The 26,209-nt window shown below is 34.5% G+C and overlaps 2 protein-coding genes and 1 long non-coding RNA gene across 7 annotated transcripts; 1 reads left to right on the plus strand and 2 right to left on the minus strand.

The window, feature by feature from the left end:
• Window positions 1-287: 287 nt before the first annotated feature.
• Window positions 288-5,812, plus strand: LOC117569318 (nuclear distribution protein nudE homolog). Of its 4 annotated transcripts, none has more exons than XM_034250439.2 (7): window positions 288-536; window positions 929-1,234; window positions 1,300-1,453; window positions 1,512-1,785; window positions 1,844-2,104; window positions 2,530-2,621; window positions 3,994-4,376. In XM_034250439.2, the coding sequence occupies exons 2-7, from the start codon at window positions 1,155-1,157 to the stop codon at window positions 4,321-4,323; spliced, it is 1,191 nt and encodes a 396-aa protein (XP_034106330.1). In that variant the 5' UTR covers window positions 288-536; window positions 929-1,154; the 3' UTR covers window positions 4,324-4,376. The 4 variants fall into 4 exon arrangements, with proteins under 4 accessions (XP_034106330.1, XP_034106331.1, XP_034106333.1 ...); XM_034250440.2 differs by having other exon boundaries at window positions 288-452; XM_034250441.2 differs by lacking the exon at window positions 3,994-4,376 and adding an exon at window positions 4,579-5,812 and having other exon boundaries at window positions 297-536.
• Window positions 2,616-3,142, minus strand: LOC127565747 (uncharacterized). Its single transcript, XR_007955106.1, has 3 exons — window positions 3,036-3,142; window positions 2,815-2,977; window positions 2,616-2,734 (listed from the first exon to the last, which is right to left on the minus strand). It is a non-coding gene; the product is annotated as an uncharacterized LOC127565747 (long non-coding RNA).
• A 6,764-nt stretch (window positions 5,813-12,576) lies between the features above and the next one.
• LOC117569316 (fibrinogen-like protein 1) lies at window positions 12,577-25,657 on the minus strand. Of its 2 annotated transcripts, XM_052005888.1 has the most exons (4): window positions 25,550-25,657; window positions 25,074-25,487; window positions 13,258-13,970; window positions 12,577-13,190 (listed from the first exon to the last, which is right to left on the minus strand). In XM_052005888.1, the coding sequence occupies exons 1-4, from the start codon at window positions 25,625-25,627 to the stop codon at window positions 13,079-13,081; spliced, it is 1,317 nt and encodes a 438-aa protein (XP_051861848.1). In that variant the 5' UTR covers window positions 25,628-25,657; the 3' UTR covers window positions 12,577-13,078. The 2 variants fall into 2 exon arrangements, with proteins under 2 accessions (XP_051861848.1, XP_034106327.1); XM_034250436.2 differs by lacking the exons at window positions 12,577-13,190; window positions 13,258-13,970 and adding an exon at window positions 24,043-24,314 and having other exon boundaries at window positions 24,382-25,487.
• Between the last annotated feature and the right edge of the window lie 552 nt (window positions 25,658-26,209).

The following is a 26,209-nucleotide window of genomic DNA, read 5'->3' on the forward strand; positions in this document are numbered from 1 at the left end:
TTGGTGGCGAGGAAAACAACGATCTAATTATGGGAACAAGTTCAAGTTCAACGCGTGAAGTAACATTGAACGCTACACAAATTATTGACAACAGCTCCGATGACGATGTGGACACGGATTTTTATATCTCCAATGAAAGCAGCAACGATGGCGAGATCCTAAAACAACAAGTCTCATTCCCAGCGAGGTCATTACAAAAATCAGATTTAAGTGTCAAACGAAAAATAAGTAGACGCAAAACGCCACGTAAATTAATGCCATATAAAACAATGTAGGCTTAATAAGTAGAAATAAGATTAGTTTAAGAAAATATAAATAAATTAAGAATTCTGACTTTAAATTGAATTGCAACGAATATATTATCAGCGAATTGCATACAGGGCTGGCGACGTTGCAATACTTTACAACACTACACCAGGGCTACAGGTTGGCTTGTGTATTTTGGAGTAGTGGTAAATTTTTACAAGCACAACTATTTTTATGCGGTTTTTAATGTAAATAAACCAAAGTAAATTTAGTCAAAGAATTTGTAAAGTGTAAGTAATGCATGACAGTGTTAAATGCAAATGTTGCAATGAAAATTACATATTGCAAGATGCTTAAAAGAGGCGTGTGAAAATGTGCGATGATTTCATTTTGCTGTGCTTGCGCTGCGCGTTGTTGTATTGGAAACTTCGTCGTATCTTTGCATGACGCTGATGTTGTTGTTCGCGTAGTAGTTGTTGTTGTTGTTAGCTTAGGTAAGGGAAACGCAGAGTCAGCGACGCGCAGCTGAAATGTTTACTTAGTTGGCACCGCACGCTGTGGTGATGTAGGGCGGCAACAACAACAATAATAAAAATCGGTGACGACAACGAAAACAAAAACAAGAAGCAAGAACACCTGTTCCTAATTGATTTTTCACATTTTCACCATTCACCATTTTCAGATCACTCGACGTTTTTTCAAACTGCACTAAACAACTGTGTTTGGGAAAATCGGAAAATCGGAAAATACATTAACAAACAGGCCAATCAAACGAATTTCAATTTTTAGTATAGAGTAGGAAAGTTACACAAAATTGAATTAGCAACGAACGAACGAACATTTTATTTATCAAACCCAGTTTGACCACCGACAAATAAAGAACACATACATATATTTAAAAAAAAAATATGGAGGCCCCACCAATGTTCAACAGCGTCGAGGATGAGTGCAGATATTGGAAAGAGCGTTCCAAACAGTATCACAAAGAGTAAGTTGCTCAAATAAAGCAAAGAAGTTTATCTATCATCTGTTATCTCTGACGATTCTTTACAGATGGACAGATGTGAAACAGGAATACGATGAATATGTTGAACAGTCTAGGGAAATGGAAGCCGAAATGGACGCAACTCTGGAGCAAAAACAGAGTCTAATCAAAGATCTCAGAGCCAAGCTTAATATGTTAGAACAAGAAAATGATTCACTCAAGGTTGAGCAAAGATTTATATTCAGAAAAGTCTAGTCAACTAATTTGTCTTCTTTATTAGCTCAAGTTGGATACACAAGGCATCGAAATGTCCAATCTGGATAAACAGCTGGAGACGGTGAAGAAAGAGCGCGACTCCATGAAAGATTATCTGCGACAATTGGAGCAGAAGAACGATGATCTGGAGCGTGCACATCGCATACTCAACGAGAGCATAGTAGACTTTGAGAAGATGTTGGACAAAGCCTATGAAAAGAATGCGCTCCTTGAGATGGAGGTGGACGAAAAGGAAATGCTGCAGGAGAAGCTGCAGCGATTAATGGACGAGACCCGCGGTAAGTTATGAGAGGTATATACCAGGTCTATATAAATTATATTTCCAATTAATTACAGATCTAAAGCAGGAACTCAATGTCAAGTCACGCTATACGCCAGCGAATGGTACAAACACAACAACAGCATCGGCTGGCAATAGCTCAATGAACTCCTCGACATCGCTGCCCAATGGGATTGTGGCCAATGGTGATATAATGCTGCAACATGACAACAATGTCACAAATGCCACAGCGAAGGCGACAAGCATTAGCGTCAGTGCGCTGAATGGCAGTTTAGCAAATCGAAACGAATATAATCAACAGCAGCATTCGCTTAAAAGTAAGCTAATGCGTGTCCTTAAACTAACGAAAGCATGTCGCCATTCCAAGAAACACATTCCCACCGATTGCTATTAGTATTAATATTTTTAAGCTATGCGATAACGAGAACACAACACACTTCGTGCTCACACAAATCATTGCAAAATTCACATCGTTGTAGATTTTAAGTTGTACCTTTTTTTATTGTCTCATCTTTTTTTTATTTGTATATTTGTTAAGACAAAATTATTAAATGTAAGCGAAATTCTCAAAAGTTTGCAACCATTCTTCGTAGGCAGCAATATTTGTGTGTGTTCGTAATTTGTGTGTTTTGTACTTGTTGTTAATTTGTTAAATGTAATTAACCATCATCCATTCACTAACTGTGAGCTAGTCTCTGAGTAACTAACTAACCAGACTGTGTTGTGTTGCTTCCTTTTGCAGATCCCGAGAACCTTATCAATGGCAATGCCATGAATGCCAGCTCCCGCACCACGGCGCTCAACATTGTGGCCGACATGTTAAGAAAACTGAACGTAAGTCCCCCTCCAGCCTCAGCTTCAGCTCCAGCAGCTAAAAGCAGTCCCCAGCATGTTCTTACCTTCTACTGTATGTTACTTGGTGTGTTGTATTTGATATATCTGCAATCCTGAGATTAGAAAATATGCTTAGTTGTCTTTCTGTTTGTATAAATAACTACGTATCATATATTCTGATAACTAGACCCACCAAAATGGTCATAATCCTTGTCTAAGTTGTACGTAATTATAGTTTGTCTCAGATATTGGGTATAAAGCTTTTTAAGTTCTCAAATTAACCTTAAATTAAATTGTCAAGGTTAGAGACTAGAATTTTGGTGGTCTTTATAATTATCACATCAAGCTCCTAAAAGCTAAAAATCAAATTTGATAAGACAATCTTTTTAAGAGTACTTCAGCAGTATTGATTACTTGCAGTTAGGCCGATAAATCAGTTATTATGCTGAATAGAGATTTTGGTTCTAGTTACGTTCGGTAATTTGATAGCAAAAGCAAAGCGAAGAATAATAATAGTTAACAATTCATGACCTTCGAAATACAAACTGAATTTTCTTGATAATACTATTTTAAGCTTTTGGCATTGACATTCATTTCTTAATTTTTCAGAACTATTCAGTATATTTTTATTTTGTTAATTAATTAAAATTTAGTGTATTATATTTGTAGACTACTGTTACTGTTAGGCACCAAATTATATTGAAGCAATTTACTTTAAATGGAAATCGACTAAAAAATAGACTGCCAAGGTTAGAGACTAATGTTGGTGTCTTCTATAAAAGCCAAAAATTACATTTATAAGAAAATGTTTTTAATAGTTGGTCATCAATATTGTTAGGCCGATCAATCAGAAACTTTAAATTCAAACTGAATTGCCTTGATGATACTTTTCTAAACGTTAGATAGTAATTTATACTTTATTTTTCATTTCTGTTTAGTATATATTTATTATATAGTATTTAGTATATGTTATCTTGTAAAGTAAAATGTTTCAGTATAGTTCTTAACGTTAGTAAAAGGAGTCTAACGTATAGTATTATTATTTTATTTAGTATTCAGTATAATGTGATAAGTATAGTATTTTTATATTATTTAGTATAACATCTTATTTATGGTATTATTATTTTATTTGGTATTTCGTATATGTTAATTATACTTAATGCTAAATAATAAATAAAATAATACTAGAATTAACATATACTAAATACTATATAAAATATTCATACTATACGTTAAACTCCTTATCCTTTAAATGGATTGCGGATATATCAAACAGTCGTAATCATGATCGACTGTAGCTTTCTTTTTTTTTTTGGTTTAATTTTGGTTTTGTTGTTTGTTGTACAAAATTGTTTTGTTCGTATTGTTTTAGTGGGACAAGGCCTTGTTATGTCCTGAGTGTCAAAAGTTTCGTTGCATTTGCGAGCGTCCCGCGTTGTTGCCGGGCAGCAGCGAGTCAAGTTTGTTTCGTCGCGCCTTTGGTGGCAGTGTCACTAGCTCCACTTGCAACACTAGCAGCACTTGCAACACAGAGGCAACAACGCCAAGCGGCGAAGGCAGCTGGACACCAGACTGCAATAATGCTGCGGCACAATCGCGTCGCATCAGCTTGACTAGCACAAATATTTTCAAGCGCTTTGCGGAACGCATGCGCAGCATTCACGACATTTCCGAGCCTCAGCCTGAGCCGCCGGCGCTGTGACACCCTGTGACACACACCCTGTGACACCCACACACACACATTTCCACCCACACACACACAAATATGTTTAACGATATTTGTAATTTGCTTTTGGCTTTTGTTTTAAATTTGACGCTTGCATTTCAAACAAATTGCTTTCGTTAATAAAAAAATTATAATTTTTTAACTCCATGTTTGTTTTGTTTTGTTATCTGTATTGTATATTTTTAATTGTTCTTAAATAGTTGCTAATTAAGTTGTCTCGTTGTTTTGCAGGCGATGGAGACGAAACTGAAGACTTATCGGGAACACGCGCCTCCGATGCAGCCACGTCAATGACCCGACGCAACAACAGCTCTTCGACTATCGTTGGAGGCGGAGTAGTAACAACAATAACAACAACAACAACAGCTTGCCACATGTGGCACAAACACAACACAACACAACAAAACACATACCACATACAGTTTGCTGTGGCAATTTGTTCAAGTTTTATGTTTAAAAGTAGTTACCAAGTTCTCTGCTCTTCTTCTGCCCTTCGTTTATTTATTTCAATTTATTCATTTAAATGTCTCGTGTATAAATTAACGATATTACGATAATATTACTTATAAATAACACTGCAATTATTTATAAAAGTATGTTTGACGTCTGAAGCCGCCCCGCCCAGCATGTAACGCCTTATTAAGTACTTGTATGTTAACTTCTAAGCATAAGAGTCGAGTTTTTTTTTTCTCTCTTCTTGATTTTCCTGTTAAGAATGGCATGCGAAAAATTTGTTCTCGAAGTAAGTTTTGGACTTCAGCCACTCATTGAAAATCGTTTTGTATATTTAGCTTCAGTCATGTCCCTGGTTATTGTTCCGTTACTCACACATACACACACACATAGCACACACGGACACAGACGCTTGGTAAGCTCAAAGCACAAGCGTAGTGTAAAGTATAGTCGAGCTTTTGAATAAATTGAAAGTGCACTAATACATGTACATTGCCACCCACACACACACACACACATTTAGGACATGACTGAATTAGAGCGTAAGTTGAAAGGCCACACAGCTTGTGTAGTAGTAATAATAATGATATGATGATGATGTTTTGATGGATAGATAAGTGCAGCTGAGTCGAAAGTATTACAGCCCCCTTAAGAACAGCTTAACAAGCAAACAAATACTCGTAGTGTTAGAAAGAGAAAGATCTATATATAGTAGTCGTGTGTGACAATTAACACTTATCACTACAATAACAATTACAATTACAATTACTGTTTAAGCAAAAGACAATTTCTGACTAGAGACGACGATGACAGTCGTTGCCCCATTGCCCCCATTTTAGTTAAATTTACACCGTTCTACAAAATAATGATCTATAGCAAAACACAATTTATTCAATTATATATTTTAAATGCGAATACAAATTATGTAAAAAGTGCAACAAAATTATAATTATATTAAATGATTAATTGTACATGTATAAACCAACAGAATGAAGATGAATATAAAGAGAAGGAGACAAAACACACGCTATATCTATATTATATACATAAAATTAAAACGTTTGTTTAATTTTGTTATGGAAAGGGAGGAAAGAGAGGTATTTATCAGCCACTCACAAAGTGGATTCTATTCTTGATAACAGCAACTCAACTTGACTCACATCCAGTGTTGCCAGGTTTTGAGCACCCGTATAAGCTAGATTTTTGAAAAAACAAGCTAGAATAAGCCAAATTTAAAAAAAAATAATGCAGAAAAAATAAGCTACACCCAAATGAGAGAAAACATGAAACCTTATAATGTTTTTATGTGGGTGGAAAAAATCTATATTTATGATTAGGTCTTTAAATTTCCATTGCGACAGTTTCCAAAAGAAAAAAAAAACACCAATTCAAAGGTAATGAATTTATAATAGTTTTTTGTATGATTGAACAATCTTATTAAATGTCTTATTACTGCCTATTGCTAACATATGCTTCTTCGATGGCATTTTAACAAACGCTTTATTTAATTTCACAACTTCAAACGATTAGTGGTAACACTTCAGAAGATCGTTATTCGATGTTACTATTAATTAGAAATAAATTCACGATCATACGAAATGCACATAACCATCGGCAACAAAAAAAGAAAAAAAAACCGTTTATGTCGCAAATACATTTAAAACTAGAATATGTTAGATGAATTTTAAAATAAGCTATATTTCAAGCTAGATGCATATTTTACAAGCTTTTCCATTTTCAAATATGCTAGAACTAGCTTATAATAAGCTAAACTGGCAACACTGTTCACATCATACATTCCACAGTAGCAAGTGCCTTGTGGATTCTAAGTGTATCAAGCTTTCATTATGGATTCTAATTGGACTCAGCTTGCGCATTAGCTTTAGCACCCGCCTTGTGAACTCAGACTGAGTTTACTAAGTAATATCGTTGCCTAATTCAGCGTACTATAAATAAATAATTTATTTTAAATAGCATTTGCACATTCATTGTCAACTTTAACCTCAATTGCAGAGACAAATCTCAACGTCAGTGTCGCAAATCCACTTCAAAGTAGCAAGCACACAAGCGTCAAAAAGTTCTTTGTAACTCTCATGTGCAATAAATAATTAATTAGCAAAATATTTGTGTTAATTTATCTAAGGCAGACGCGCGCTGCGTCAGTGGCTATGCCAAGGACAAAGCTGTCACACACATTCGTACATAAACACATACATACTCAAACAGTTGCTTGCATTTGTAACTCCTCCAAAAGCTTTTGTTGAGTGCAGCTTTCGTTGCGGTGCGGCTTTCCCCTGTGGTACTTTTTACTTTGGTACTTTATTTAGTACATTTTTGGTGCGGGCTTTCCCTTTGGAAATTATGCTGTCTTTGCGGTCAGGCTGAAGGTAACAAAAACTGAAGCTGAAGCTGTTGCGCTGACCTTGCGACACGCTGGGATTTCAGGGAGTTTTATGTGGGAGAGTTGGGAGAGCGAGAGAGAGAGAGAGAGAGAGAGAAAGAGAGAGCTGCTGGCGACCGTGAGCGGCTAAGCTAATGAAAGTGCTCAAGCTCAAGGGTTAGCGGCGTGGAGTGTTTGGCATTGAGTGGGTATATTTTTCATATGCAGTGACAGCAGCAGCAGCAGCAACAACAACAATAACCGCAGCACAAAAAGCGCAACAACAACAAATGGTACAAGCTTTTATCATACACACAGCACTTACGAAGTGCAGCCCTGGTAACCACTTCAACGCTGCGGCTGCTGTTGCCTGTTGCATTGTTTGTTTTTGTCGCACAGAAATGATGTGATGATGCTGCTGCTGCATGCACCATGCCACATCATGCCACATGCAGCGTGCAGCGGCTATAAGCGGATTGGGAATCGCACAATGCAATTGCCGTTTGAAATGAAAATGCGAAAGCACAAAAGCCAGCACAATGTGTGGGTGTGTGTGTATAAAATGCGTGTGTGTGAGTTTGAGTATTTTTAAAAGCAATTTGAAGAATTTTGCGTTGCTCCTTAATGAACTCCCACGGGCAAGGCGAGAAATCCGCCTGAGCTAATTAACTGAGCAAAGCGCAAAACTACAGCAACAATTGCTCAACAGGCTGTGTGTGCGTGTGTTAGTGTGTATGTGTGGGATTTAACAGGGCGACAATCTGCTTGAGGTGAAATAACAACGGCAGCAGAAGTCTCCACATAACAATAAGCGCAGCAAGCCACAAAAAAGAGAGCTCACTAAAAGCCAGCAACAGTAATAACAACAACAACAACAACAACAACAACAACAGTAAGATGAACTTTTGGCCAAACATTTGGCAGCTCAAGTATAATTGTTTTCGCATAAAAATGTAGCCAAGCAGCTCGTAAAAATAAAAGTGTAGCAAAAAAGCCGCCACCACCACAAAGCGAAACTTTTCATGTTTGCAGGTCTTTAATACAGGGTGTTTCTGTTAGACAACTAGATTAAAGTAAGCTTCGCATGGGCTTTATTAAAGCAACAGAGGAAGTTCTTCCCACTCCACAGCTTTGACATAGGTTAAATGAGCGAGGCAAAATCACAAACTGAAAAGGGTTTGCACTACGGGTAAGATTGCTGACAGTTTTCTATTCAATTTAGCCCACGAAATGTGTGAAAAAAGTGTGTATTTCGTGGAACAACTAAATTAGAGTAAAAGAAAGTTTTTAAGAACGCTTTAGTGTTGCTAATGCGTAAAGAAAATTCTGAAAATAGATAAATTACATTTTTATACCGAAGTTCTTAGACTCAGTTAAAAAAGGGAAAAAGTACCAATCAACTTATTCTTGGTTAAATTAGATGGAAACAGAACTTCAACCCAGCTTCTATGAATGGTGTCTGGTTCCAGATATTTAACTTGTGGAAAGTTTTGAAGTATGAATCGATTGGTACTTTGTTTAATAGTTTGGTTTCTTAAACTTGGGTACTTATTATTTTTACCCATAGGGTAGAAGGGTATTATAACTTTGTGCTTGTCCGTCTGTCTGTCTGTCCGTCAGTATAAACACCTAGATCTTAGAGACTATAAGAGATAGAGCGCTAATTTTTTTTCGACAGCATTTGTCATGTTTGCAAGTTTTAAAATTTTGCCACGCTTACATCCGGAGTTATTAAAGAAATACTTTTGTATGGGCAAAAACTTACTAGGGGTCTTAGTTGCTTTGGCTGACAATCTAGTATATTGTGTCGTCTATGGTATATTTTGAATGTGGTATATTGTGCCGCCTATGGTATATTTTGAATGTGGTATTATATCGACATACCAATTATACCACTCGGTATATTTTTAGTATTTTATAGTACATTTTTTGTATATTTTGAGAATATTATCGCAATATTTTGCTTTCATTCAAAATGGGTAGCGGGTATCTCACAGTCGGGCACACTCGACTGTAGCTTCCCAACTTGTTTTGTAATATTTTAAAGGACACCCTGTAAATGCATTTATAGTATGTATATTTGGCATTTACACACTTTAAATATTTAAAATACGCGACGGCGTAATGTAAGGCGGCAAAGTAAATGCTAACGGAAGTATTCAGCAGACTGATGATGATGTTAATGTGGAGGATGATGATTGCGATGATGATGATGATGGGAGAGAGAGACTGTTGCGCCTTGGGGGTGGCGATCCTTGGCTGGATGGATGGATGGATGGTTGGCTGGTGTCCTGTGCCGTTATGCGCTGGCCTAAACATCAAACAAAATCGATATTGTGGGTGGTGCGATGGTGTTGCTGGTGTTACTCCACTTGACTCGCTCTGCCTCTCTTTCTCTCTCTGTGTCTCTGTCTCTTGCTCACTCAGAGACTTTATGTTGCTTCCTTCCTTCCTTCCGTTCGTGCTGTGTCTCTCTCTCTCTTTTTTCGGGTGTATATGTGATTTTCGGCATAAACAAGCAATGTAGACATATACACATAAACATGATTACACACAGAGAGAAGGTAAAGAGAGAGGAAGCGAGGAAGAGAGAGGAGAGAGGTGACAGGTAAAGCATGTGGCAAGGGGGACTGTTGCTTTGTTTGAACGCCGCAGGACGCTCATTTTTCGTAATGAGTTTGCCTATGTGCAGGTGGAAGCCGAATAGCATACACAGACACACACAAACACACATATAGAGCAGGTCCTGTCAGCAGGACTTTTTTTTTGGGAGTAAAAAGCAAAGCAAGGCAAGGCAAACAACAACTACGACACACACAGAAAAAAAAAGAGGAAACGTTGTGCAGCTGCTTTGGGATATTTTCGTTGTTGCGAAGCCTGCAATAATAAAAAGGCATAATTTGCTTTAATACACAGCAAAGAGAGAAACCTTTTCCACACACACACACGCACACACACTCACACGTGAGCACACACACACAAAGGAAGCCCGGAGGTCATGTCTTCGCTTGTTAACACAGGCAGCAAAGCAATCACAGCAGTGGCAACAGCAGTGGCAATAGAAAATGGCGTCGCCTTCATCGTCTTCATCGTCGCCATCTTTCAGCTGACTTCCGGCTGGCATTACATCCGGGGCTGGCAGCTATAAATAATCGACAGCGATTTCCAAAGTGTAAATTCGCAATGAATGAATTTGATTAGTCTCTGAATGTGGCATTGAAGTGCTAAACTTGCAACCTGATCAATCAATGGAGATGGAGACGGAGACACGAGTTGTGTGCTGCACTTGACATTGCAATCAATTGCATGTGCTGTTAATTGTACCACCCGGGGGAAGGGGGGGAAAGGAGGAAGCTCTGTGCTCAAGTGCACATCATTAGCACCAAGAGAGAAAGAGAGAGTGTGTGAGAGATTTAATTAAATGGCTTTGGCCATTGGCATTAGGACAATCTGTTGATGCCTTTTGAATCGTTTTCATTTTCATTTTCATTTTCATTCTCGCTTTGGCTTTACCTTTTGCATTTGATTTGCAACGTGCTTCAATTAGTTGCCACAATGAGTGCAACGTGCTTTTGTCGGTTTCTCTCTCTCTCTGTGGTGTGTTTGCCTAGCACTTTTACTAATTGAAGCCACATTCAAGTGAAAGTTGAAAGTTGCTTTTTGCCACTGATATTGCTGCCGATGGCCTTATAAATTGCCCACTGAAACGAAACGAAACGAGACTTTTTTTATGGCCCCATCGAGGCGCACAAATGCTAAAAAACATCGCACCTTTGTGTCATACTTATGTTTGCCCTTTCTCTGCTTTCGCTTTCGCTTTAATGCGTGCGTATGTGTGTGTGTGTGTCATGTGTGTGGGCAGACAACATGCCAATGACAGGCCATTGTCTGGGGCCACTCTCTGATTTATGCCCCACAAAAGAAAACACACAGACACACACACATACATAAAAACTTACTCAGACATTGCCACATTTTTGAGTGCTGTCGTTCATTTTGCAGCAAAACGATGCAAGTTCAACTGGTAAATAGCCTCTGTGCACTCAACTCTCTCTCGACATTCGACACTTCTGACCTGACCTGAGCATTCGAATTTACAATCGGCCCAAAAGTATGCTATGAAATTTTGACAGCACATTTTCAACGCATCAACATTTCCATTTACCAGCATTTATTGCACTGCCATTTTGAGGCATTAATTAACACTGTCTAACAGTATGTGTGTCCTTTTATACGTACGAGTATGGCAAAAGTTTAAATTGATTTTCTAGTTGCTTTTGAGCATTTAAAGGGTTCAAGTGAGCAAAGGATTTTGGGTGATATGAGCAGTTGACTTGTTAGTTTTGAATAGACTTAAAATACAGGCAAAGATTCAAGTGGATTATGTTCCTTTTGTTGTTGACTGTGTTGACAGGAAAATGGATCATAGGCAGTTACATTTTTGGGCTATTTTGGGGCAAATAATCAAATATTAAGAATTGGTAGGATTAGCAAGTATTTCATGCAGATTTATAATTACTTATATTGGTTTGCTTTTTCATATTTCCCATTTACTAAGTTTGATTTAAATGATTGATAAGATAATAATCAACTATTTTAAAAGGTAAAAAACCCAATTTTGATTCGTTTAAATTGATTTTCTAGTTGCTTTTGAGCATTTAAAGGGTTCAAGTGAGCAAAGGATTTTAGGTGATTTAAGCAGTTGACTTGTTAGTTTTGAATAGACTTAAAATATAGGGATTATTAAATTTTTGGGCTATTTTGGGGCAAATAATAAAATATTAATAACTGGTAGGAATAGGAAGTATTTCATGCAGATTTATAATTACATATATTGGTTTGCTTTTTCATATTTCCCATTTACTAAGTTTGATTTAAATGATTGATAAGATAATAATCAACTATTTTAAAAGGTAAAAAACCCAATTTTGATTCGTTTAAATTGATTTTCTAGTTGCTTTTGAGCATTTAAAGGGTTCAAGTGAGCAAAGGATTTTAGGTGATATGAGCAGTTGACTTGTTAGTTTTGAATAGAACTAAAATACAGGGAAAGATTCAAGTGGATTATGTTCCTTTTGTTGTTGACTGTGTTGACAGGAAAATGGATCATAGGCAGTTACATTTTTGGGCTATTTTGGGGCAAATAATCAAATATTAATAATTGGTGGGATTAGCAAGTATTTCATGCAGATTTAAAAATACTTATCCCTAATTTGTTGCTTTATACAACTTATTTTAAAAGTTGGGCAATTTAGCTTGCAATATTGGTTTGCTTTTCCATATTTCTCATTTTCTTAGATCGATTTAAATACGCACTAATTATAGGTGAGAGAATAATCAACTATTTCAAACAAATTATTAATTACATACCACTGTTTTTTTTGCAAATTAGGTATTCAAATTTATTAATAATTGTCAGGAATTTTTGTTATACATACAACTCTAGTTTATTTGCATTTAGTAATTACAATACAACGCTTTTTGTTGTGGTCAATTTAGCTAATTATAGTAGGGTGAAAACAAACAAATTTAAACTTTGAGCTATTGTGCATTAAGTATATATACAAATATACAAATAATTTCATGGTATTTATAAATAAATATTTCAAAGGCTAAAACTCAAAAGAAGTAGAAAAAAATTCATAAAATGGTGTACATCAAATGATATATATATATATCAACAAGTGTAAGATGAATTTTTGAATTATTGAGAGTATCTGAAGATGTAAAGCTTACTTAACTAAAAATGAATTTGTTTTTAAATGTCATACATAACAACAATATCAATATAATCTCATCTCTTTCATTGCTACATTCTTATGTAAATCTGTTTATCAAATACATTTAGTACGATTTAAATCGTATAAAAAAGGATTCTGATTTCGAATTTTCAGTTGTTCACCTATTTTTGTCTTCTTTGGAACGAATAAGCATCTTAGCTTCTTTGAGTTTTATTGCTTCAGTACCAGTCCACCATTCTAGAGACGCGCCGTATAATCCATTTAAGTTACTGCATAAGAAAAAATTATTAAACATGTATACTAATACATAAAAAATAACAAATTGGAAATATTTACATTGAAGAACATTTGTTGTACCACCAGCCACTATTATCTGAAAAAACTGCACAATTCCGAGAATAAAGGTCATTATCCCGATCGAATGTTGTGAATTTCATGTTTTCGTTGTATCTCATCACATCCCTGATATTTCCCTTGTATTCACCCAAGCTTAGTGAGTATCCATGGTCTTCATCAGATATTTTGAAGTCATCATATCGAGCGTAGAAGCTGTTGCCATTTTCGGCAACCAAATGTATGTAGAGTTCGTATTGCTGCTGACTCGTTAGTCGATACATCTTTTCTAATCCTAGGAAAAAGTCACTATCCAATGAACCGAAACCTTTGCGATATGAGGCCCAATCCCTGGTAAAGTTCTCTTTTCCATCAATTCGCTGTTGGATTACTATCCAACCAGGCCCAGCTAACTGACTATCGCATAGAACATCGAAGGAACCAACACCAGAAACTTCAATTTCATGCACACCAGGATGATCTCCGAAAGGGAGACAACTTGAAGGAATATTAAGATGTGATGTCCTATTTAATTCAATAATTTCTGCATGGCATATTTCAATGTCTTTATCTTTTATCTCTTCTAATGTCTTCATCTCTTCTAATTTCAAACTAATTGTTTTCTGATGTTCTGTGATGTTTTGAATTGTTGCAGAGTATTCAGAAATTTTCTCATCTTTTTCAATAACACTAGAATTCAGTTTTTTTAATTGATCCTCACATACTTCCAAATTGTTGGATTTATCTGATAAATGTATTGTTAATTTGTTTATAGTTCTTTGTTGTGAATTAATCTCAGATTCTAATTTATCAACTTTACTTTGACACAATTGCAAATTGTTTTCTCTTCTTATTATTTCGTTTTTATACTCATCTAATTGAAATGCCTCCTTCATGAGCTTTTCATGAATTCCTACAATTTCATGATACTTCTTCATAAGATCAGCATTTATTTCACTTATATGCTTTTCCTTAATTTCACTTTGGTCTAACTCATTACGAACTTGCTTAAAGTAGTCTAGCAAAGGCTTCACACTTTTATAGGTATGACCTCCGCACAGTTTGTCCATTTCTCGGTCGTTCTCGCAAGTCTGATAGGAAGAAAATAACAAACATTAAGCACTTTCTTAACTGTATACACATATAGTATGTCACTATTCACCTCTTCTCCTGTTGTTGTGCCCACCAAGAATAGTTTGAGGATTATTAATAAAATTACGTTTATTTTTATTCTACCCATTTCGAATGTCTCGATCGGACTAAAACAAAGATGAATCTGAAACAAAATATTTCGTTTGAATCAATGAAGAGCTTAGCTTTGAATTTCTTATCTACATATGTATGCAAACAATTTAGATTAAGCTTCAACGTTCTTAACGGAAGAGAGGTCGAAAGATTAAATAGTGAAATAGTGATAAAGAACAATAATACATTATACGTTTATATTGTTGTTGGTATTATTTAAGTCGACAGAATGATTAAAAAATTAATAATAATGATTCGTCCAACAAAATCCCAACTTAACAATAATACAATTTTTAGGTAGTATTTGATATTATTCTTAATAGGTAAATAATCCCATTTTGAATTGTCTAAAAAAAATCCCTTCTAGAAATAATATTATTTTTAGGCAGCACTTAATAAAAAGCTAATAATAATATTTATATTTATTTGTTGCTACTGTATTTAATAGCCATATAATTATATTTCTGCTTAATTTGTTTACCAATTCAATCGATTAGGCATGCTCGCTTCGACTTGCCTTGGTTGCTGGGTATTTGTTCTATATGGCAGCATTGAAATTTATGTTGAAAACTTTTTCGGGCGGTTGCGACTTGTAAGCGTAGCCCAATTAGGCGTAAACAAATTTGTAGCTGCCGTCGATGTTGTTGTTGTTCCTGTTGTTGTTGCTGTAATGTGAGCCACTGAGCGACCACTAGTTGCTGTGTATACGCTGCCCCCCCTGACCCCGGCCACAACTGCCTATCAGTGACATTGACAAAGTTGTTTCATGCGCGCGTCGTTGTTGCTGTTGTCGCTGTTGCTGTTTGGTTTTCTTGTGAAAATATTTTGAACTATTGATACGCAAAAAGCAGTTAATGATGTTGTTACTCCATGACGATGATGAAGTTCTTCTTGGTGGTGGCTAACTGCTTTGACCCTGATGCCAACAAACTGTTGCGTTTTTTTTGGTTGGGGGTTGTCCATGGCAAGCGGAGTTTAGCACCTGCGAGGGAAATTTGTCGCCCCTTTAGGGGTAATTTTTTGTACCCCTGCGACGCAACAGTTTCTGAGTGTGTGTGTGTGTAACTTCGTGTGCCGAACTCCGCATTTTGGTGTGCGTGTGTGTTTATAGCGTTAGCTAAACAAAAAAAAAAAAAAACGAAATAATAAGAAAACAGTAGAGCACAGGCTCCAAAATCGAGCAACAGTTACCGAATCCGAATCCCACTGCGTCCGTTTCGTGTCCAGAGTCAGTCTTCTTGGGGACTTGACAGCGTGTGCACGTGTCTGGCGCAAGGTTAATCGTTATCGTTATCGTTATCGTTACAGCCTATATATATATATACAGTAGATTCTAGATAACGCGTCGCGAGTGCCGTTACAGTCCGTTCCAACTGGAGTACTACAAAATATTGGATTGTGTTCGGTGTGTTTTGTGTGTGGAGAAATCGTGAGTAAATAGATTAGTGGGGCACACAACACAATAAAATGCCGCTTCATGTTATTTACACCAAGGTGGGAGGGTAAAGGAGGAGGGGAGGTGGATTGGAGTGGCACTTAACTTGCTTGTAAATCTGCCTGTTAAGAGGATTACAATGTTGCAAGTAATTATTATCGGTAGCACTTTGGTGTGAGCTTTTGTTGTAAGTGCTGACAGGAATTAACTTTGTTTCGATCTAGCCACGTTTTGACAACATTTTGTGGCAGCAACAGCCAGCAGCTTAAAGTATTTTTGCCATTTAGTTTTTAGTGTCGCACACACGTCCCCCCCAACACACACACACATGCTCACGCTGTGCTGCGTGTGTGTGTGTGCGTGTGCTTGTGATACACTTAATCCGACATTTACAATTTTTGCTTAAGGATTTATTTATGGATTCAATATGTGTACAACGTTTACATTGCTCAGCAACAGGACGCGCCTCGTACGTATGTGAGTGTGTGTGTGTGTGTGAGTACTGGTGTGTGTGTGTGTGGTACCTTTGCGCATATTATAAAATGCTTCAATGCTTTCACGTAGTCACCCACATCCAAGTCTTGGCCAACAACCATTTCTAGCTGCTCTCACACACACACACAACATACACACACACACATTTCGCACATTTGCATGCGCACACAAGAAGCATTCTGAATACACGCATTTCAAATTTTGTAATTCATTTTATAATGCATAGTAGATATATACGCAGATGCTTTGTGCTCAACTCAACTCAACCAGACAGACAGACAGACGGACGGACAGACGGATAGGACAACTCTCTATGCTTACATGCGAGTTATGTGAGTCTTTTGGACTGGGTTTTAGAGCACTTGCTGAGCGCATCTCGAATGCACATTTGGCCCCAGCTCAGCCGACTCAAGTGTCCTTCAGCATGAGCTGAGAGGAAGGCAGAGTCAATCAGATTGGGCCCTGCCAAGTGAACAATTTTTCTTTCTAAAATACCCTGTAACTATTGAAACAAGTAAGAAAGTTACAGTCCGAGTGTGATCAACTGTGCAAAATAGTGCGGGATTATTATCAAAATTAACAAAATTATTACTAAAATATACCAAAAGTACAAAAATATAACAAAGGTCATACTTGGTATATTGATATTTGAATAAAAATAAAACAGTGGGGTACTATGCTTAAAGTATACCAAATTAATACTAAAATATACCAAAGGTTATTTTCGGTATATTTATATTTCAATAAAAGTAAAACAGTGCGATAACATTCTTGAAATATACCAAATTAGTACTAAAATATACCAAAGTTTATATTTGGTATATTGGTATTTGAATAAAAGCAAAACAGTGGGGTACTATTCAATATACCAAATGAATACTAAAATATACCAAAGGTTATTTTTGGTGATACTATTCTTAAAATCTACCAAATTAGTACTAAAATATACCAAGGGTTATACTTGGTATATGGATATTCAAATATAACCAAAACAATGAGGTATTATTCTTAAAATATACCATATTAAACTACTTAAAAATACTAAAATATACAAAATGAATACTGAAATATACCAAAAAATTATACTTGGTACATGAATATTCGAATATAGCCAAAACAATGAGGTATTATTCTTAAAATATACCATATCAATATACTTAAAAAATACTAAAATATACCAAAAAATATACTTGGTACATGAATATTCGAATATAACCAAAACAAGGAGGTATTATTCTTAAAATGTACCATATTCATATACTTAAAAATACTAAAATATACCAAATTAGTACTAAAATATACCAAAAATTATACTTGGTACATGAATGTTCGAATATAACCAAAACAATGGGGTATTATTCTTAAAATATACCATATTAATATACTTAAAAAATACTAAAATACACCAAATTAGTACTAAAATATACCAAAGGTTATATTTGGTATATGGATATTCGAATATAACCAAAACAATGTATTATTCTTAAGATATACCAAAGACTATATTTTGATATAGTACTGCATTCAAAATATACCAAATAGTACAAAATATACCAGACTGTCAGCCAAAGCAATGAAGATATGTAGTTTTTCGTTCAGCACTTTCAATTAAATATTGCTTTTATCAAATAAATTGTTATAATAAAATTAAGAATTTTCTTCTATTAATATTTTTGTAGTATTTGTCTTTAATTTATTATAAATTTATGTATTACAAAATTGAATTGAGTGATAAATTAAAGGAACTTCTAAAAAGCTATATTATTGTACATTATTATTAAACTATTACAAAGAAAATGTTTTTTAGAGGGTATCTGCTAGTCGAGCACATCACACGGCTAAACTTCTTGCATTTACTGCCTTCAAATTGAATTCTCAGATTTATTTGAAATACTTTTCCATTTGTTTTTCAACAAAGTTGCTGTCATTTTTGTTTAGCTGCATGTCTGCATTTTATTTATGGATTATTTTATGCATTGTAACAGAAAATAGAAAATGCGCCATGCTGATTTGTGAATGTATTTCATTCAACTTTCCAAGTTTATTTTAAAAGCGACAATTAATTGTCGATAGAAAAAGTGTCGTGTTGATTTCAAATGTATTTAGTTATTTCCAAAGTTTATTTTACAAGAATAACAAATACAAAAAGAAAATGTGTTGCGCAGGTTTAAAATAATTTCGTGCATTAAATATGACACATAATAGTAAATAAATAAATAGTAAATTTCTACAGTAATAACAAACAAATAAAGAAAATATCTTGTGGGGGCTTAAATTATATTTCGTGAGTTAAATATGCCCTAATTCCTTTAAAAAAAAAATCAAATATAATTAGAAAATTTACAATTTCTTTCATATGTTATATTCAATACGTATCAATTAAATTTACTATAATAACGTACAAAAATATATAGAAAATATCTTGAGTTGATTTCAAATATTTTTAATATAATAAACATTTCACAATAAATTCCACAATAATTTAAAATAAATATAGAAATTGTCTATTATTGAATATGTCTCAATTTTTTCATAAAATATAACGTGTGAATATAGAAATTGTCTCGTGCTGATTTACAATATATTTCGTATATGTATTAAATTTACAATAATATAAAAAATTTTTAGCGCTGCTTTAAAATATATTTACCGCAATTAATTCTGCATCAATGACAAATAAATATAGAAATGCCTATTATTAAATAATTCTCAATTTCTTCTTCAATAATAACGTGTAAATATAGAAAATTTCTTGTGCTGATTTAAAATATATTTTCTGCATTAACCATACCTCAATAAATTTCACAATAATTACAAATAAATATAGAATTGATTATTATTAAACATGTTTCAATTTAATCTACAATAATAACGAGTAAATATAGAAAATGTCTCCTGTTGATTTTCAATGTATTCCAAATATTAAATAAGTGTCAATGAAACTTACAATAATAACAAAAATTAAATATAGAGAATGTCTAGTGCTGTTTTAAAATATAATTACTGTAATAAACATGCTTCACTAAATTCAATTTATCCTAAAATAATAACGTGTAAATATAGAAAATGTCTTGTGCTGAAAATATATTTACTGCATTAACCATACTTCAATAAATTTTACGATAATTGCAAATAAATATAGAAACGCCAATTATTAAATATGTCTCAAATTATTCTACAATAAAGAAAATGTCTCTTGCTTATTCAAAATATATTTATTGTATTAATGCTTCAATTAATTCAGCATCTGTAACAAATATTAATAGAAATAGTCTATTATTGAATATGTCTCAATTTATTCAATAATAATAACGTATATAGAAAATAAATTTCGCTCCAATTATGTGACTCAATTAAATTTACAACAATAATGCACATGATTAATTTCTTGGCCCAAACACAAAAGGCAAAGGCTGTCAAAATCTGTGTATATCACTTGTGTTGAGCTCTCTTCAAATTGAACTCAAATTGCTGCAAATGAAGTGTTAGTTTTGTTGCCTCGAGCTGTGCTTTATTATTTTGTGGATTATTGTTAATTTCGAGGTCGATACATGATGTGTTTAAGAAGTGTTTAAATGCAACTTGCGAGAACAATGCGAAATTCCATTCAACTGTGGCGTCAACTTTTAATGTGAAGCTGATGAAACCATAAAACATTGTACTACTTGTTGCATGCCACATTTAATGCAGTGCTGCTGCTGCTGCTGATGTTGCGGCTGCCTTGTGGCTGATTTATAAAATTTATTGTTGCCACAATTTGATTTGTTGGTAATTTCGTTTCTATTTTCCTTCGATTCTTCGCTGTTTTTTTTTGTTATTGATTTCGTTTGCGTGTGACGGGAAAAGTCAGCTCGCAAACCGCGCACAGTGAGGGCGAAAAGTTGTCGCCCCTTCGCACACTGTTCGCGTGCATTTTTTTTCCTCCCTCCTCCCACTATGCTTTTCCGCTTTCCCGCTTTTCACGCTGCGCCCACACTCTGCGAGCGAGTTGTCCAGCTTGTCTATTTATAGATGAGTTCAACTCCCACATCCTGCGGAGCTCGCTTGAATATGACGACAGCGTTTGCTCCTGTTGCTCCTTCTTCTACTGTTTGTTGTTCTTGTTGTTGTTGTGGTTAATGTAGTTGTTGCCCACACACACACAAACACAAACACACACACTTAGTTGTTATTGTTGCTGTTTAGTTGGAGCTCTGTGTAGGTGCGGCCGTCGCATAGCGTCAGAGTGAAGAGCAAACATTAACAAGTGTGTGCAAAATGACTAACAAGTGAAAAAGCTAAAGCTCATCTTAAACTGTGACTAGTACATACCCTGGAAATGTTAAAAAAGAAATTAAGAATGGACGAAAAGAGTTGTGATTGAAGTTTAGATGTTGCCAGGTCTTAAAATTGATTGTAGTTTAGACTGCTAAGACTAGTGCATATCCTGAAAAAGTTAAACAAAGAATTAGTAATGAAAGAAAAGAGTTTTGATTGCAGTTTAGCTATTGCTGAAGGTTTCAAGGTTGATTTTAATGTGGACTGCAAAGACATTTTGATAATTTGCCAGTTTAAAGTAAAATAAGAAACTTTCATTATGATAACTCAAATATTATTTCCTTAAAAGTGTAAAAAAAATGCTGTTGACATGTACTAAAGAAAACCTCTATAATGTTTAGTTATCTTGCCACTTTTATTTGGAAAAGTACTAAAGAGGGCATAAATCTACTTTGATGTTAATTGAAACAATATTTTCGCTTGGTTCTGACGTTCTAATATTGAAAGCAACGCTGATCCACGTTATCATGCTGAAAAGTGATGAGCAGTCAAAGAACAAGTGGATATATTTTATAATTTTATGAATCAATAACATAAAATAAACAGATCAATATATGAAAAAAATAGCAGCAAACAATTTCTTCATTGTCTAAACAGACAGATTGAAAATAAAGAAGAAAACAAAATTTCTACTCGTATATTATATAATATATCTAAAATCAATAAAGAAACCGGTATGTTATTACCAAACAACCTAATATTAAAGTTGAAACTAAAGAAAATAAACAATAATGGAAGTAATATTTAAATAGATCTTTAGAAAGAAAAGGTATTCTTCTTTATGTGCCCTAATATTCCCATCCATTCCATATTCTCTCTCTTTCTATAGTCGTCAGCACCTTTTTTGTCTCTCACTACAGCAGCAAAGTTTGCATAGGGTATAAAGCCAACAAAACAGAAATTTTTGGACAACAACATGACAAAAATCGATAAGGAAATCTACAGTCTGTATAAGGTTGTTGTTACCAAAATATCAAATATGCAAATATTTGTTCGGCTGCTACCTGAAAATAACGTTAAACTCGCTTAACCAAGCCTATCTGCGAGAGTGTGTATGTGTGTGTGTGTGTATATGTGAGGGAGAGAACGTTGCGAATACTCAAGTGAAACGTTAGAAAATGTTCAGGGGAAAACGAGTCGCAAAAAAACAGTCAAAATGATTTCCAAGGCAATATGCGAAAATTGTCAGAAGGCGTTGCTAACTGAGGAGAGAGGAGAGAGGGGAGGAGACAGGGAAGCGGAGGCTGTCACCTTGACGCTGCCACTCAAATACAAATATACATATATACACTTATACATATACATATGTGATAGCGTTAATAACAACGCAAACAAGAGTGCAGAAAAATAAAGATCAAAAGCCTTCTTCAACAGGCTACAGAGTAAACATGTGCAAATATTTTACTTGATTTTATTAGAATTTCATTTGATTTGCCTACTGCTGTAAAGATAAAATAATAAAGAAGAAAAACAACAACAAGATGATTTCGTATTTCGGCCTTAAATGTCCTTAAAGAAAAAAAAGAATTGAGAAATTGCAAAGTGAAAGTGACGCTGTTGAAGACTTTTCGGCACAGTTGGTCAGTTTTTTCCTTTTCCTTCTTTCGATTTTCCTTTTCGGGGTCCCTTTACCTGCAGCTGTTTATCATAATTTTGTTGATTTGCTGTCTGCCAACAGTAACAACAATAATAACAATAACAATAACAAGACCAACAATCGCGCCAGCCACCAAAATCAAAAAAAGGGGCGCACCGGAACTGCCCAAAAAAACACAGAAAAAAGAAAGAGAAACGAAATGAAAGCAGAGAGAAGAAAGTTTGGCAAGCCAACAAAAACTTTGGCAAGTAAATTTAAATGCCCCCACCGAACAACGAACTTGCAACAGGGGAAAAACAACAGAGCAGAACAGCAGGATGAAATGTTATTAAGTATTTTTGGCTAGCGCCAAAGACTTTAATACCCTTGAAAACCGTGTTCGCCACAACACGAAGGGTTTACAGCAAGTTTCCTAAATATCAAAATGCTAATTTTCGGAACCTAAAGAAATTAGTAGCATATTAGTTTCGACTAATATGGGAATGCATATTTAAAATGTAACATCAATTTGGGGGATTAACAACATATTTCAAATTTCAGTAGAGCAAATAATTTAAGCTGCACAATTCATTAAAATTGAAATAGAAAAAAAGCTACAATAAAAATAGATAAATAAAATATAGATACAGATTGAGGGTATGAAGCGAACAGAGATATTCAGAAAGGAAAATAATTAACATAAAAACGGAAAATTCATTTAAATTAAAATGGAATTTTAATTCGAAATTTCAAATCTGAAATTAAAATAAATAAATAAAATATTAAATACGGTTAATTCCAGGTTAGATATAGATTATATACAAATAATTTCCTAGTATTTATAAATAAATATTTCTAAGCCTAAAACTCAAATGAAATCGAAAACAAGTAAGAAAGCTACAGTCGAGTGTGCTCGACTGTGAGATACCCGCTACCTATTTTTAATAAAGGCAAAATATTGTGGTATCATTTTCAAAATATACCGAATATACTGCAAAAATACTAAAAATATACCAAATGGTATATTTGGTATATCGATATAGTACACCATTCAAAATATACCATAGACGGCACAGTGTACCAGATTGTCGGCCAAAGCAACTCAGACCCTAGTAAGTCGGCGCTTTTGCCCATACAAAAGTATTTCTTTAATAACTTCCACAATTTTTATCTGATCGTAACCAATCATAACTACTATAGAAATTCAGGAATCATAACTACTATAGAAATTATTGTATACACCAAAACTCGCAACTCTAGTTTTAAAATTAGGCATGTTATTCGATTTTTTTGATTTGCGGGGGCCGAAGTGGGCGTGGCAAAAAATTGAAACAAACTTGATCTGCGTGCAAACATAACAAATGCTGTCAAAAAAAATTATAGCTCTATCTTTAATAGTCTCTGAGATCCAGTGTTTCATACGGACAGACACACAGACACACAGACGGACAGACGGACATGGCTATATCGTCTCGGCTGTTGACGCTGATCAAGAATATATATACTTTATAGGGTCGGAGATGACTCATTCTGCCTGTTACATACATTTCCTGTCGGCACAAAGTTATAATACCCTTCTACCCTATGGGTAGCGGGTATAAAAACTCATAAAATGGTGTACATCTGTTGAACCGAGTTGGTTCGTCAGGAAAGTATTGGCTGAAGCGTAAAATAAAACACGTCGTACTGCTTTGAGTATTTATTCGCAACTGTGTATATTAAATGTTAGTTTACATAATTATGTGCAGTGCAGATGTTAATGTTAATGCACTGCTAAGTTTAGTTATCGATACTTATCAATATCATATGCGTACATTGATATTTTTAACAGATTTAAATCGTATAAAAAAGGATTCTGATTTCGAATTTTCAGTTGTTCACTTATTTTATTCTTCTTTCGGACGAATAAGCATCTTAGCTTCTTTGAGTTTATTTATTGTTCCAGTTTCAGTATACCATTCTAGATCCCTGCCGTATAATCCATTTAAGTGACTGCATAGGAAAAAATTATTAAACATGTATACTAATACATAAAAAATAACAAATTGGAAATATTTACCCTTTAAAACAATCGTTGTACCACCAGCCACTTCCATGCCAAACTGCACAATTCCCAGAATAATGTTGATAACCCTCATCGAACGTTCTGAATTTCCTGTTTTCGCTCTCTCTCATCGCATTCTCAATATTTCCCCTGAATTTACCCAAACTTAGTGCGTATCCATGGTCTTCATCAGATATTTTGAAATCATCATATCGAGCGTAGAAGATGCTGCCATTTTCGGCAACCAAATGTATGTAGAGTTCGTATTGCTGCTGACTCGTTAGTCGATACATCTTTTCTAATCCTAGGAAAAAGTCACTATCCAATGAACCGAAACCTTTTCTATATGTGGCCCAATCCCTGGTAAAATTTTCTTTTCCACCAATTCGCTGCTGTATTACTATCCAACCAGGCCCAGCTAACTGACTATCGCATAGAACCTCGAAGAAACCAACACCAGAAACTTTAATTTCATGCACACCAGGATGTTCTCCGAAAGGGAGACAACTTGAAGGATTATTATGATATATACTTCTTAAGTTAGCAATTGCTTCTCGAAAATCGCTCGTAACTAGCATGGGTGGCGTTTCTTCTAATTTCAAATTAATTGTTTTCTGATGTTCTGTGATGTTTTGAATTGTTGGAGAGTATTCAGAAATTTTCTCATCTTTTTCAATAACACTAGAATTCAGTTTTTTTAATTGAACTTCACATATTTCTAATTTGTTAGATTTATCTGATAATTCTTTTTTACACTCATCATAACTCGCAAGAAAATTTGCATTAAGTGTTAATTGGTTTATAGTTGTTTGTTGTGAATTAATCTCAGATTCTAATTTATCAACTTTACTTTGACACAATTGCAAATCGTTTTCTTTTCTTATTATTTCGTTTTTATACTCATCTAATTGAAATGCCTCCTTCATGAGCTTTTCATGAATTCCTACAATTTCATGATACTTCTTCATAAGATCAGCATTTATTTCACTTATATGCTTTTCCTTAATTTCACTTTGGTCTAACTCACTACGACCTCGCAAAAAGTTCAAATGCAAATGGTTCACATTTTTATAGGTATGACTGCTGCTAAGTTCTTTTATATGTCGGTCGTTCTCGTACGTCTGATAGGAAGAAAATAACAAACATTAAGCACTTAACTGTATACATATATGTTAATATTCACCTCTTCTCCTGTTGTTGTGCCCACCAAGAATAGTTTGAGGATCATTAATAAAACTACGTTTATTTTTGTTCTACCCATTTCGAATGCTTCGATCGGACTAAAATAAAGATGAATCTGAAAGTCAGAGCTTAGCTCTGAATTGCTGATCTATGTACATATACATATATAAAACAAATACGTATTGCAACGTTCTTAACGTAAGAGAGGTCGAAAGATGAAATTGTGAAACAGTGATAAAGAACAATACTACATTATACGTTTACATTGTTGTTGATATTATTTAAGTCGACAGAACAAATAACAAATTAATAATAAATATACCAGATTGTTGATCACGTAAAGATGAAACGACATACATACAATACAATCTCACCTCTTTCTTTCAGGCATTCCAAATATATTCAAATCTCTCTTAAAAGCAGTTTTACATATATTTATTGGAAAAGTGCACTATATATATAACAAATCTTCTAATTACATTTTGGATTTGAGTTTCTCAGTTGATCACTAGATAATTTTTTCTTTGGGGCGAATGAGCATCTTTATCAAAATACTAATTTAGATGCCGCCCGTATAATGCATTCAATTTACTGCATACGAAGAAAAATATTTTATATTAAAAATCTTGATTTAAGAACTTTTGAATCTTAAAATGCAAAT

Source organism: Drosophila albomicans, chromosome 3 (genome assembly GCF_009650485.2).
Source record: "Drosophila albomicans strain 15112-1751.03 chromosome 3, ASM965048v2, whole genome shotgun sequence".
NCBI lineage: Eukaryota > Metazoa > Arthropoda > Insecta > Diptera > Drosophilidae > Drosophila > Drosophila albomicans.

Bases quoted from the DNA above. Each gene is read 5' to 3' on its own strand.
- LOC117569318 (XM_034250439.2), top strand. From the start codon at position 1,155: ATGGAGGCCCCACCAATGTTCAACAGCGTCGAGGATGAGTGCAGATAT. The intron at 1,454-1,511 runs GTTGAGCAAAGA...CTTCTTTATTAG, and splicing joins AAGAAAATGATTCACTCAAG to CTCAAGTTGGATACACAAGG. The intron at 1,786-1,843 runs GTAAGTTATGAG...AATTAATTACAG, and splicing joins ATTAATGGACGAGACCCGCG to ATCTAAAGCAGGAACTCAAT.
- LOC117569316 (XM_052005888.1), bottom strand. From the start codon at position 25,627: ATGGGTAGAACAAAAATAAACGTAGTTTTATTAATGATCCTCAAACTA. The intron at 13,971-25,073 runs GTTCAATTAAAA...GAAGTATGTGAG, and splicing joins ACAAATTAGAAATATGTGAA to GATCAATTAAAAAAACTGAA. The intron at 13,191-13,257 runs GTAAATATTTCC...TTTCTTATGCAG, and splicing joins TACAACAAATGTTCTTCAAT to TAACTTAAATGGATTATACG.